Source organism: Ixodes scapularis, unplaced genomic scaffold, assembly GCF_016920785.2.
Source record: "Ixodes scapularis isolate PalLabHiFi unplaced genomic scaffold, ASM1692078v2 PGA_scaffold13__105_contigs__length_92229423, whole genome shotgun sequence".
In the NCBI taxonomy this organism is placed as follows: domain Eukaryota; kingdom Metazoa; phylum Arthropoda; class Arachnida; order Ixodida; family Ixodidae; genus Ixodes; species Ixodes scapularis.
This window is the reverse complement of record NW_024609839.1, coordinates 50,516,697-50,530,949: the sequence shown is the minus strand read 5'-3', so window position 1 is coordinate 50,530,949 and position 14,253 is coordinate 50,516,697. Positions and strand designations below refer to the sequence as shown.

Genomic DNA, 14,253 nt, shown 5'->3' with positions numbered 1-14,253 from the left:
GAGCAAAAGCAACCTGCCAGCCCAAACTCTTGGGCATGTTTTCACTATAAAAAAAAAATGTTCCACGCGCCGGTCTTCACACATCACGGCAGGCCCTATTCTAATCTTGACGACATAGCAGAGCTCTTCTCTTACCTCTTTTCTCAGGCTGTAGCATTACTTGACCCTACCGCACCTAACCTTTGTCCCACCCAACCCACAACTCAGCCAATCGAGGCCACACCAGCAATCACGCTCTCTTCCATAGTCATTCTTCAAAGTGAAACCTACGAAGCCCTCGCCTGTGTCAACTCCTCTCAACGCCCTGGACCAGACAGCTTCCACCCTGCATTGCATAAATCCTGTGCTGGCCGTATCTCCCCCGTCCTCACTCGCCTCTTCAACGATTTTCTCTCCCACAGCTCTGTTCCTAAATCCTGGAAAGTTGAGTCAGTAACGCCTCTCAAAAAGGGACACGGTGCCCCCTCAAGTCTAACATCCACCTGTGACGGAGTGTATTACCGACTCATTTGGTGCTGTGCGTGCGGGCACGTGTGTGTGTGTGTGTGTCCCACAGTGGCGTTCGCGCCAGATTACGAAGAATCCTCGCCTCGCGGCCAGGGGAAGAAAAGAGGACAAAGAAGAGGGACAGCAAAAAAGGGCGGTTTAGCCATCACAAGCCTTCGGACGGAGAACGTCGTAGCAGTTGTCTGTGTCGCGAACTCAAGCTGAGTTTAGATAAAGTTATATGTGCCGGAACTAGTGCTGGGTACTGTCTCTCCTCAACGTCGGGGCCCGACGTTGAGGAGAGACAGTACCCAGGACTAGTTCCGGCACATATAACTTTATCTAAACTCAGCTTGAGTTCGCGACACAGACAACTGCTACGACGTTCTCCGTCCGAAGGCTTGCGATGGCTAAACCAAACAATGGAGCCCCCGCCAATATGGTTTCCGCCCGGCAGGAGCTGCGAATCGGCCCTTGCAGCTTCCACTCACGCCCTGAGCACCAGCCTCGACAACCGAATTCCGTGCGAGATCGTCCAGTTAGACTTCAGAAAGGCTTTTAACAGCGCAGACCACAGCTTGTTCCTATCCAAACTCCAACAGATGGGAATCTCCGGCATGAGGAATTAAAAATTTCCTTTTTCACACTACCTTATTCTTCAAGGGCTCTTTTCGTGATTTAGCACAAACTGGAAACACTACTAACAGGTAGGGTGTCCTCTGAGCTAGGTTATGTGTGCCATTGTGTGTCAAAGGGACTTTGAGAAAACTAATTGAAGAACACTTCGTCCAAGCTCAAGAGAAAAAATCTTGTTCTTGACCACTAGCTAACACAACATGATGGCAGCAACTAATTACTGTTGTTTTCTTCCGGTGACTTCAGAACGAGGTCTACTGGCACGAAAACCAGCTGTGGTTGTCGTGCTGATGGGAATAGCTCCAATATTCAGGAGCTTGAAGTTACAATTACCAGAACTGCTCCACAGCTTGCATGCCAAATGCTGAGACCACTCGTACAAAACAGGACTTGATCTAAGTCATCCTCACAGTTTGCAACCTGGTTCACAGCTTGCAACTCCACAAGGTTTTTCTTCTCAAGTGTCTCATAGATGCCGTAAACTACTATGCGTCAGTGGTATCCCAGAAACTCGCTTTCAGACTAATGACTTGAAAGGGGTTTTCGAGACAGCCCTCCCTAAGACAGATTGTGATGAGGAAGAGCTAGAGCCCTCCCAGCCACTGTTTTTTCCCAGATATGCAGAACTACCTTTACTGCACTTACCCAACCATTTACGCAGTTTGTCATATGACGAGTTGCAGATTATTGTCAAGTGACCAATTGTGGCTGCGACATTCATAATTGCATAAGAGATCATAGAATAGATGCCAGAACCCTCATGAGGAATGTTATGCCGCAATGTCAATTTCGGTGGCCCTATTACAGCTATAATCTGTTTCAGCCTAATTTTACAAAAAAAAGCACTGCCGCCCTTTGGAGCTAATCAGAGCAATGAAGCAAGTATTGTGAGAGCTCTCCGTAGGAGGACTATACTCCCACAATATGTTGTCCCGTCCCTCAGCCAAATGTTCCGGTTGTCTCGTTGGTGCCGTAGCTTTGGTAATGCCCTGTAAGCTGCAGAAGGATGAGTCAACCTAGTTCCAGTAACAGTTCACCTCACGTACGAATATGACCAGAAAATGTTCATGCCACCCAAGGATGAGGTCGACAAATTTCCCAGCGTACAGTCTCCGATTTTCTTCTTGTGGCCCAGATGATGAGCTGCCTCTTGAGTCTTCTCACTTCATCCCCCTGGTTACTGATGGTCCTTGTCTCTGGTGTCCGGCCCTTGCAGCTTGCCTCCACAGTTTGTCGCCCTTGTGGTATTCTCTGTGATTCTCCGAGGAACCATCGTACTGGAACAAGAAAGTAACAGCATACAGTGAATGGACGAAGTGAGACACACCTTATACTCAGGGGCAGATCCAGAACTCCGTTTGGGGGGGGGGGGGGGGGGGGGGGGTGAAAATTTGTAAGGATGCTATTCTCCCCTTTTTTCGTGTGCACCGGGGGGTCCAGCCATGTCAAATTGCCCTCCGAGAAGGGGAGGGGGGGGGGGGGGGGGGGGCCTGCCCCTGTCGCCCCCCCTTGGATCTGTCCCTGCTTATACTTCTAAATTAGATAAGTACTGTGGGTCTTACTGCATGACGTGCCAAGCGGAGATAAATGTCTGGAGCTTGACGGGGGGAGGAGGGGTCTGGACGCATGCTGGACGACAGGTGCCAGATGCTGCCATACCCACAGGGTATCCTGAGGAGAGAGAGAAGACAGGTCTGAGTCCAGGAAATTGGCATGTTTGAGCAACACTTTTTTAGAGGTGCCTTATGTTAATTCCCTTCAAGGGACATCCATCTGACTATTTAATTCAGAATTATGTTCAATGTGCCCTGTCAACTTGCTTAGCCTGTTTGCAAATGTATAACAACTGGTAAATTCACTTTTTATAATGTTGCGTGTTATTTTTTTTTTTTTTTAATATCTTATGCAATGATGCGCCAACTTCTCTTTTATGATGTTACAGACTAGCAAATCCCAGGTTCGGTCCTGATCCGCGTCATTTGCCACGATATTTATATTTTTCCAATAAAGTGGTGTGCAAGCTTCGATACGTGGAGGTTGCGCGTGAACAAGCAATTCATTGCGTTTGACCGTTTTACAAGTCACGTCCGACATACAACGACTAAGAAATTAACCGAGTCACATACACTGCGTGGGAGAAAAGACGATCGTGCCATGGCCTGACGCGAAGGACAGCACGAGCACTTTAAAATGTTTGCACTCACCAGCAACGAACTTGAAGCGGAATCCCAGAATCTCGAACGGCGAAGTGAGTCCCAGGCTTTTTGGCTTCTTGCCTGAGCAGGCCCATTTAGAATACATTCATAGCGTGATTCGGTAACTCACGTGACATTAAAACGCCAAGCGAGGATCCAACCGAAAGGGAAATGTACTAGGAAAGAGAAATCCGCAGAACAGCAACACCGACAACGCCGACAACGCGACCGGCGACGTTTAAAAACATGGCTTCGGTTAGGGCAATGAACTTTTTAAAGCTAACGGTAACTGCTCGATTTTTTCTTTCCATGTTGGTTTATCATTATTACCTAGCTTACTATGTTTTCTAAAAATATTAACATTAATGCACTCAACTTAGTCAATTGCGATTCTTTTTGACCCTCTTTTTTTGTTTGTTTTTGTTTTACAACTTCAGTTGTCGCCATCCGGCTTGAGGAGCGCTGTGTATGCGCGATTACCGGAAGTGGCCTTGAGTGGGACCACTGGTTATGATTTCACTGTGGCAACGAGAACGAGCTCACTGTGGCCAACTACGCTTTGGCTTTCTCCGCCAAGGCTTTGCAAACGCGTTCAGGCCTAGGCGAATTCTGCCGACACGCCGTATTGCCGCAGAACGGCGCTGCTATTTTGGCACAAGTGATGTCACGAGAACTTCCCCCCAGCCACCAGATGAGAATTTGAAATCGTTTAATTATGTTTAAAATTAGTTCTCCTGTGTTTTACAGCGCAATATTTATATTTCCGAGGTGGTGCCTGTCCCTAGCCCATATTTATGCAACAAGATCGGCGCTAAAATTTCGTTTCACTACCCCTTTAAATCTTTGACGTCGTTTACAAGTTTCTCTTATTAGCCAATTTTACGTGAGTTTTATGATACCAGTACTGTCGCATATTTGTTTCCTTGTATTATTTTTAAGTTTATTTTTTGTTGGTTTGACTTGGACACCATTTGCATAAGGTCTAAGGAGATTCACCTCGCACCTGTGAATTTGGTCGCCATTTATTTTTATTTTTTGGAGAATATAAGAACGCAGGAGTTCATTACTCCAAACTATTAGGTTCTATAATCCATTTAACAAATTTCATAAAAGAAAAGTACAATGCGTGACATTTATACAGCGGCCATATAACTCATTTACAGTTATATGGCCCAAGGTGGGTAACTCGCAGAAGTAAGTAATTGTGAAGTAATTGCATTACTTTTAAAAAGTAATTTGTAATTGCAATGAACTACTTTCGCGTAGTAGTAATTGTAGTTAAACTACTTTGAGAGCTAAGTAATTCTAATTAAATTACATTTTGAAAGTAATTTACCCATGTATGGTTGCTATATGGACCGCAGGTGTGAACTGTGGCGGTTGGGGATTGTGGTGTATAGATTGCATTAGAGCACTATATAGCTCCTACGGAGCAGAGTAACGCAATCCTTTGAACCCCGTGTTTTGCCGACAACATGGCCGACAGGGCGGCTCGGCGCGAGTCACGTGGTACTCAGGGTTCCAGGAGGCGGCCCGCCCTATGGGAGAATACATGGAGATCGACACAATACGGCTGATTAAAAAATTAACGGCGAGTTCACACTTTTCAAAACTAGTCTGTCGTGAAGTTAGTAAAGCACTAAACACTTTATCAAAGTTTTAACAATATCGGATGCGTGTGCAAATTTTGAGAAGGCAATTTCCAAGGCAATGGCGTTTGAAGCAGACGATTTTTGCTCGCAGCGGAGATGGGCTTTTCGGGTTGGCCGGAGCGGGTCACGTGAATGGTGTGACATCGCCGTGTCGTCTGCTGCATGATGCCGCTCAGGCAATTTTTAAAAAAAAGTCAGGTCCTTGCGGGGCACAAAACTTAGCGCAAAGTATTCTAAAATGTTCCATTATTATGTCAAAAATGATTTCGATTCCGTACATTCCCTCAATACTGGAGAAACAACGATTTTCTCACGTTCTCCATGCATTTCTGACCGCAGTTGGAACCTCCGGGCGTTCGCCGCTAGTCGCCGAGAGGCGGCGTTCTAGATTGCGCTACTCTGCTCCGAAGGAGCTATATAGTGCTCTAGATTGCATATGCCCCAGCTCCTGTATCTCCTGTGTTGGAGATGGATGCATCAGAATATGCTATGGTGTGTGTCTGAAAGGGGGGATTGTGATGGACAGCTTGCGCCCTCCTGCGACCGTCGTTGAGGCCCGGGGACATGCAGCGAGGCACAGGGGCGAAGCGCGGATTTAAGGGGTAGGTATTAGTGATGCAAAACTATCGATAAATTGACTATCGATACTATCGATAGTTTTTCCAAAACTATCGATAGTGTCCCAGAACTATCGATAGTCGACTATCGATAGTACTATCGATAGTTTTTCGATAGTCGACTATCGATAGTTTTTCGATAGTCGACTATCGATAGTTTTTCGATAGTCGACTATCGACGGTTTTTTACTATACTGGCGACTAACGATACTATCGCTAGTGCTATCGATAGTCTTGCACCACTATAGTCCGTTACAACTCAAGAAGGCAGGTCGAGGGTAAGATGAGCCGGGGAGGAGGAAGCAGACGGAACACTAAAGAGAGAAGGAGGTTTCCCCCTCTCTTCTCCAGCGGTTCGTCTGCTTCCTCCACCCCGGCCCGTCTTGCCCTCGCCCTACCGTTCGCCTCCCCCTTCTTCTTTTTTCGCCCTAACCCCCATGTTCGTCATCACTGAAAGCTGAACCAAAGTTGGGATGGTAAGTGCCTGGGCTAGTTGGTGCCCCGTTTGAAAAAAATATTAAAGCGATAAATAGACAAGAGGGAGCGACGCAAACTACCAGTGTCGCAAAACTATCCATAGTAAACTGTCGACAGTACTATTGATAGGTTTACGATAGTCGACTATCGATAGTTTTCCGATAGTCGATTAACGATAGTTTTCTGATAGTCGACTATCGATAGTTTTCCGATAGTTTTTCGATAGTCGACTATCAGTACTATCGATAGTTTTCCGATAGTCGACTATCGATAGTACTATCGATAGTTTTCCGATAGTCGACTATCGATAGTACTATCGATAGTTTTTCGATAGTCGACTATCGATAGTACTATCGATAGTTTTTCGATAGTCGACTATCGATAGTACTATCGATAGTTTTTTTCACTATCGATAGTCAGATTTCTGGCGACTATCGATACTATCGATAGTACTATCGATAGTTTTGCACCACTAGTAGGTATATGTAAGGGAAGGTCTATGGGGGAAAGTCCTGCCTGCTCCAGGATCCATCTACCCTGCGGTGTTCCTGAGAGGCGGGCTATCTGCCGATCTCGCTGCAGGTGCAAAAGAGAGGTGAGGGGGAGAAAGAGGCCTGTTCCGTATAGTTTTTGGTTGGAGGTGGAGATGGGAAGGTTTAAAGAGGCCTTGTATAATGTGTTTAATGCTGCTGAGAGTTTGTTGATTTGTTGTTGTGTCAGTGTGACATATGGTATAGAATAGAGAATTTTACTAAGGGCTAACGCATGAACCAGGTGACTCGCCTGCTTCTCGTGGAGACCCGCGTGCTTTTTGACCACTCTGCGTACCAGGGAGGTAACCGAGTGGCATGTGTTTACGACTGAAACGACGTTGGCTTGCTTGATGTGATCTTTCCCGTAAATGCATGCTTAGAATTTTACATGTAGAGACTTTCGGGGTGGGGTGCTGACCGATGTGTAAAGATATGTGCTGGTTAACAGATCGCTGATATTGAGTATGTGATAGAAGAAGCAGTTCCGATTTTTCTGGGGCAGGTTCAAGGCCTGCTTGTTCAAGATATTCAGCTATAATGTCCAGTCCCTGCTGCAGAGTCGATTCCACTTCCCCTGGTGACCCGTGAGTGCACCAGAGGGTGAGGTCGTCCGCGTAGAAGATGTGTGAGAGTTGGGGGACTTGTTGGAGGCGATAGGCCAGCTGGGCCATGCCGAGATTAAATAGAGTAGGAGACAGCACCGCCCCTTGTGGGGTGCCGCGTGTGAGCGAGATCGGCGGGGGCGTCTCAGCCTCAATACGAAAACTGGCTGTGCGGTCTTTAAGGAAGTTCAGGATGTAAGTGTCAGCCTGTTTCTCGGACTGAGGCGAGTATGTGATCGTGGCCAATGCCATCGAATGCTTTACGAACGTCTACAGTGACAAGGGCGTGGACTTGAGCAGATGGTGGGGAAAGAAAAGTGTGTTGAAGAAGGAGAAAGAGGTCTAAACGGCCCTAAGAAGGGCCGTTTAGACCGTTTAGACCGCTGCCGGTCCGGAACCTAAATGACGTGACGACATGGAGATTAGAAGGGTAGGAGGGGGCATGACGTCAGCCGGGTAGACTCCACAAGCCAAGCTCCCTTGACGCCTCGCCTACCGGACGGAGTCACGGAGCTACTTGCTTGCTTCACGTCTAGCCTTCGATCTGATAAAACCTACCGGACGGAGCGCGCGCAAGCCTGCAAGAAATCTTACTACAATCAACCATCCATCTCGCACGTGACATGTCATCTGGGGATCACGTTGGGCACAACATCGTTTAAACTTTTTATGACTAGGCGACTAGGCTTCACACATATTGCAACTAGGATGGATGGATGGATGAATACGGCTGAGCCCTTTGGATCGGGCGGTAGCTTACGCCACCTAGCCATTTTGTTTTACCAGTAGTAGCGCAATCTAGAACGCCGCCTTTCGGCGACTAGCGGCGAACGCCCGGAGGTTCCAACTGCGGTCAGAAATGCATAGAGAACGTGAGAAAATCGTTGTTTCTTCAGTATTGTGGGAATGTACGGAATGGCAATCGTTTTTGACATAATAATGGAACATTTTAGAATAATTTGCGCTAAGTTTTGTGCCACCCAAGGACCTGACTTTTTTTTTTTTTTTTTTTAAATTGCTTGAGCGGCATCATGCAGCAGACGACACGGCGACGTCACACCATTCACGTGACCCGCTCCGGCCAACCCGAAAAGCCCATCTCCGCTGCGAGCAAACATCGTCTGCTTCAAACGCCATTGCCTTGGAAATTGCCTTCTCAAAATTTGCACACGCATCCGATATTATTAAAACTTTGATAAAGTGTTTAGTGCTTTACTAAATTCACGACAGACTAGTTTTGAAAAGTGTGAACTCGCCGCTCATTTTTTAATCAGCCGTGTTGTATCGATCTCCATGTATTCTCCCATAGGGCGGGCCGCCTCCTGGAACCCTTAGTACCACGTGACTCGCGCCGAGCCGCTCTGTCGGCCATGTTGTCGGCAAAACACGCGGATCAAAGGATTGCGCTGCTCTGCTCCGTAGGTGCTCTAATTGCAACGTGCTCCCTTCCCTTGCGTGACAAGCTCTTGACAAGCGGTTGGTGCATGAGGCGTCTTAGTGCACGCAAGCGGGCGACGGGCTCAGTGCAGCTCAGCGCACCTGCGCAAGGCATAGAGTTATTATAATGTACGCTAGAGGTTCAACTGGCGCTAGTGTCTATGCAACTTCCGTGACGCAAATTGAAGCAGACAGCAACCAGTCTACTTTTGCGGTGCTCCTGTGCATTCCTATGGGAAAACGCGCGTGCATTTTTCCTCTTCGCCAGAAAATAACACGGAACACTTTGGTTATTTGGGTCGTACCGAATAGTATGTACCTTGATTAACACTGTGAAAGTGTAATTGCTTTAGTTAGCGCATTTTTCTTCATCAGTGAACGATGTTTAACTTCGCTACATTTCAGTCGCAAACGTGTGTTCCGCAGCAGGTGTGTAAAAACAAGCGACGATTCAAAGCAAAATTACAAGCGAAACGACTATAGAGTGGGTTCAAAGCTCGCCAGCATTCCGGTGACGATTGTATATTGATAATATGCCAGTCCTGTCACTATATGAAAATGATCCCGTCGTGCATGAGCGGATAAAACCTTCAAAACGTAGATAATAAAGTCCGTGGGCTATGAAAGGTCTCTCTTCGTATTGTTTTCTCTGCCGGGCAGCTTTTATCGCGCACTTGTTCTCAAAGATATCGAGCGCGCGGGTGGTATTTTGAACGTAGAACCAGCAGCTTCGCTCAGGGCAGAAAGAATAAAGCGGTACTTACTTATTTAAAATCGGAATAGATTACGTGGCCTTCAATTTATTTTGATCGTACATGCACTGCGAGTTACTGATCCAGTGTTGCTGCGTAGTTCTTGCCGCCGCTCTTCATTTTTCAGATGTCCTCCGTTCGTTTGGCATGTATATCCCCCATGCTGGAAATCGCCGACGCCGCGTTCGCGCTAACAGTGTCCGACAGTGCACATAAATACACGTACGAAGCCGTTTTAGCACCGTTTTTAATGCGATGAATTCGAAAGAAAAACGCCGTAATTGACCAATTCTTTCGTCGGCCTGACTGAGAAATGTTCCAAACTACCTAGTACGTACGAATTATTTGGCATATTTGCTCTTATGATCGAGCGCAGGGAGAAAATGCACTCACTTTTTCCCATAGAAATGCATTACCGGAAGTCAATTTTCGACTGGTTGCTGTCTGCTTCAATTTGCGTCAGCACACTAGCGCCACTTGAACCTCTAGCGTACATTATAATAACTCTATGGCGCAAGGTGCCATCGCACGGCGTCGTAAACACTGGCCGTGAACAACTGGTATGGTCCTCAATAAAAATGTACAAATATCGTGTTTTCTTTTTACTTGTGGTTATCATTTATATTTTTGCTATGAATTTACTTCACGGTATCAGCTAACTCCTAATTGTAATACACAACAACTAGATGTCGCGCGTCACCGTCTATTTCAACAAAACTTGTTATTGTGATATCCAGTTAATAAATGTGTCCTCCCCGCTGCTCGGCTGCTCCTCGCGTCTCACAGTGGTCGCGTCGGTCGTTCCGTGTCCGGACGATTCGAGTGAAGCCTATCGGGCCGGCGAACTATGGCTGCTGAGGCGTTGTCGTTATAAACACACTCGAGATAAGCCGGCTTCGAAAACACGCGTCGTTGAACCCGCCCGACGTGAGTATTCCCGTGTTCCTTTCACCGCGATCAGAGTTCCCGCTGACGGGCACGCTGGAAGCTAGTTCATGGTCGCGCGAGCTTGTGCTCTTTTTGCGCTTATTTGTGTCCTCCTGGGGAAACGCCCATCGGAATTTTTTTTTTCTTCGGCCAAACCGCACAGTGTTTAGGTCGTTCGCCGGACGTAGATCGGTATTTCTGCCTGCCGAAGCGCGCAACGAGCCCAGCCCTTGCATGCAGCTGTAGCTTTGGCTTCAGGAGCACCCTCTTCGCCCTGCGGTCATGCATTGCCGCTAGCGTGAGTAAAAGGCCCGATTCACCCGTCAGTAGGAAAAAGCACGGGGAAGGGTGACCGTGTTCGTGTCGCAAGCGTAACCCGAAACGCTCCGAATTTAGTGTCCCGCTGTGTTCCGGGCTTTCAAATTCCGATTATCTACGCAAAAAAAGAAAACTCGTCCTCGCGAATGGAGTTCAGCGAACAAGTTCTTGTTGCAACCGGGAAAGAAACAAGAAAAAAATGGTGACCGCGCGTGCTCTGAAGTAGGTTGGTTCGATCTCGAATCAGACGCAGTGTACAAGTTCCAGAAAAATTAGATTTTTTTTTTTTTCTTTTTCGAAGGCGTTTATGATTTTTCTGATGTTTGCATCTCCACCTCGTAAAGAGGGGGGCCACAATCACAAGCGTGCGGTTTTCGAACGAGCCTCACCCGCGCGAGCGCTCTTGTTGTGCGAAATTTCACGCCGGTGCAGAAGTCTCGTCCTTGAAGCCTTCACTGTGTAGTTGCTACGGAACTATCTGACTTCGGTTTAGTTTAGCGTAGGTACGAACCTCGGTCCAACTGCTCGTATTGCGGAAGCGTCTTTGAAGGTCGGGACCTCACGCTTCTAGCCTCTTTTGCGTACCTCGTGAGGCGAAGAGACTATACATTTACGGAATGTCTATTTAAAAGGTACCGCACTACATAGCGAAGCCTAATAGCTCGAGTCTTGGGCTTTTGATTTTCCTTTGGTCGCATGAGTGCTCGAGTGGCGTGGCTGAACCGGAAATTCCGCTAGCGCACCACAGTCGGGGTTTGCTCTATGCGAGCAGTGAGTCAGATGCCACATGTCGCAGTTCACCTGTTTATCCGCAAACGCGCAGTTCACCTGCTCTTTTCCTCAAACGCGCATTCGTTGCCGCAGGATGCAGCTCAGCAGCCGAGCAAAGCACCTCCTCCACTGCTGCCTTTGCGTGGGACTCATCCTCATCGTCGAAGTGTTCACCGGTGGCATCCACCTGTGGAAGTTCAGCTATGATGAAGTGGATCCTGTGCGCCAGTACGGCTGGCCCTGGACGATATTCCTCTACCTGATGCGTCTGCTGACAGTGCTGGCACTGCCGCAGTGCATCTGCAACTGCCTCGGCCTGCTGTTGTACAACGCCTTCCCGGAGAAGGTCCGCCTCAAGGGCTCCCCGCTCCTGGCACCGTTCGTCTGCATCCGCGTCGTGACCCGTGGCGACTATGCTGACCTGGTCCGGGGCAACGTGGCACGGAACATCGAGACGTGCGCAGACGTCGGCCTGGAGAACTTTATTGTGGAGGTTGTGACGGACAAGGCACTGGGGCTGGCGAAGCATCCTCGCATCCGCGAGGTCGTGGTCCCCACGACGTACCGGCCCAAGAGCGGGGCCCTCTTCAAGGCCCGCGCGCTCCAGTACTGCCTCGAAGACGACGTGAACATCCTGAGCGACGACGACTGGATTGTTCACCTGGACGAAGAGACGCTCCTGACGGAAGACTCGTTGCGCGGCATCCTCAACTTCGCATTCGACGGGCGCCATGCCTTCGGCCAGGGACTCATCACATACGCCAACGAACGGGTGGTCAACTGGGTGACGACGCTCGCAGATAGCTTCCGGGTGGCAGACGACATGGGCAAGCTCCGCTTCCAGTTCTGGGCCTTCCACCGGCCGCTCTTCGGCTGGAAGGGTTCCTACGTCGTGGCGCGGGCCGGCGCCGAGCGCCGGGTGTCCTTCGACCACGGCCTCGACGGGTCCGTCGCCGAAGACTGCTTCTTCAGCATGGTGGCCTTCCGCGAGGGCTACACATTCGACTTCATCCCCGGTGAGATGTGGGAGAAGAGTCCCTTCTCCTTCTGGGACTTCCTGCAACAGCGGAAACGGTGGATGCAGGGGATCTTCCTCGTCGTGCACAGCGGGGCCATCCCAATCCGCCACAAGTTCCTGCTGTCGCTCGCGCTCTACTCGTGGGCCACCATCCCGCTCAGCACGTCCAACCTCGTGCTCGCCGCGCTCTGGCCGATTCCGTGCCCAACCCCGCTCAACTTCCTGTGTGCCTTTGTGGGTGCCATGAACATCTACATGTATGTCTTCGGAGTCATCAAATCCTTCAGCCTGTACCGCCTGGGCCCCGTGCGCTTTCTGCTCTGCCTCCTCGGGGCGGTGTCTACCATCCCTTTCAACGTGGTCATTGAGAACATCGCCGTGCTCTGGGGCTGCTTCGGCCACAAGTACCGCTTCTATGTGGTTGCAAAGCAGCTGGCAAACCCCATCAACGTCTGACGCCCCTCGTCCCGTACCCACGTTCCGACGTACACATTCTCCTTTATCTCCCCCTATACTTAGAATGATTGTTAGCGTGCACTAAGTTATTGTTCCGCCGACCCCGAAACCACTTTCCCTGCTTGTGCGATTTACCATTAACACTGTCTTGTCGCGGTAACGATGCCGGGAGCAGACGTCGACGAGGCACGGATATTACGCTGGGCTGGCTGGTTCAGCCCGAGTTCTACGAACACGCACACATACACACACGCACGTGCCAGGGACGAATGCCGTCCTGTCCAAAGAGTAGGCACATCCAATGAGAAGTTTTCCCTGCACCTTTTTTTTTAAGGTGCAGAAACAGCTGTAGGCAAAAAAGAGCACAAGCACTTGTTTTGGCTTGGGTAAAGAACAGGCTGCATTCTTTCGAAAGCCGCGCAGTTCTTCAGGGGGCTGTTTTTTTGTTTGTCGTGCAGACAGACGATTTGAGGGCATTTGAACGAGTTAATGCTCAAGGTGGCCATAATGGAACCCCAGAGTTTTGACAGTTGACTTTGTGTGCCAGACTGATTGGAAAAGTTCATCTTACAACTTTTTTCTATGTTTAAAGCTTTGTTTTGGTGTGCATGCACGTTAGCCTGGTTGCTAAGTTAGATAACCGGGCCTAACTTTATCGTCGTTTTAATAATGATTTGTTCGAATAAATGCCTAAAGCAATACAGCTTGCTTTTTTTTTTTTATGACTTGCACCTATATTTTAGTTTGAGATTTGAATGTTGGAGGCAGGAAATAAAGAAAAATATACTGTTTGAACGATAATGTAATATTAGCCCAACTTGGATACCCTTCGACTACATTCAGGCCGGTTTGGGAAGAGGAACCCCAGAGATGTAATTGAGCTACCTTTTGGGACCTTCCCTCTCGATTGTAATCTGGTGAGTTGACACAAGACATGGATCTGACAATAAAGCCTAGTAGATTGCCAAGTTGCAGTTTGTTGCTAGAGGTCACTGCCTTTCCCACAAAACAATTTCATGTGGACGCTTCACCTTTGCTATGCTGAACTTCCTTAGTACAGCTCTGCATACTAGCTCTTTCATGGGCTCGCCCTTCAGTATTGCATCCGAGATTTTTCTATCAGTAGCAATGTTTAGTTGGTACATGATACAAGGAAGATAAAAACCACAAAAAAAAGATCAACTAGACTAGGCCTTGACCCCATCTCTTCTGTGCAGTTTGATTTTCCTTGCATTTTGCCACTCTTGGACCCCAGATCAACAATTTGAATACTAGCTCTAGCTATCATTTGTGTGGCATCTCTGCATTTTCGTGCACTCAAAACAATTGTAAGTTTCAAAAAATATTTTAAAACCTTTCCCTCCGCCCCTTTTTTT

At 48.3% G+C, this 14,253-nt stretch overlaps 1 protein-coding gene across 3 annotated transcripts in view; it reads left to right on the top strand.

Annotated features, from left to right (window-relative positions):
• LOC8026769 (beta-1,4-mannosyltransferase egh) overlaps positions 1–13,845 on the top strand; it is a 45,242-nt gene extending 31,397 nt beyond the window's left edge. The window contains exons 1-2 of one of the 3 annotated variants that reach the window (XM_002405816.5): positions 10,123–10,314; positions 11,497–13,845. In XM_002405816.5, coding sequence (XP_002405860.1) covers positions 11,498–12,877 — 1,380 coding nt within the window. In that variant the 5' untranslated portion in view covers positions 10,123–10,314; position 11,497 and the 3' untranslated portion in view covers positions 12,878–13,845. The other 2 variants (XM_040502009.2, XM_042289892.1) reach the window with 2 other exon arrangements.
• The last annotated feature ends 408 nt before the right edge of the window (positions 13,846–14,253 follow it).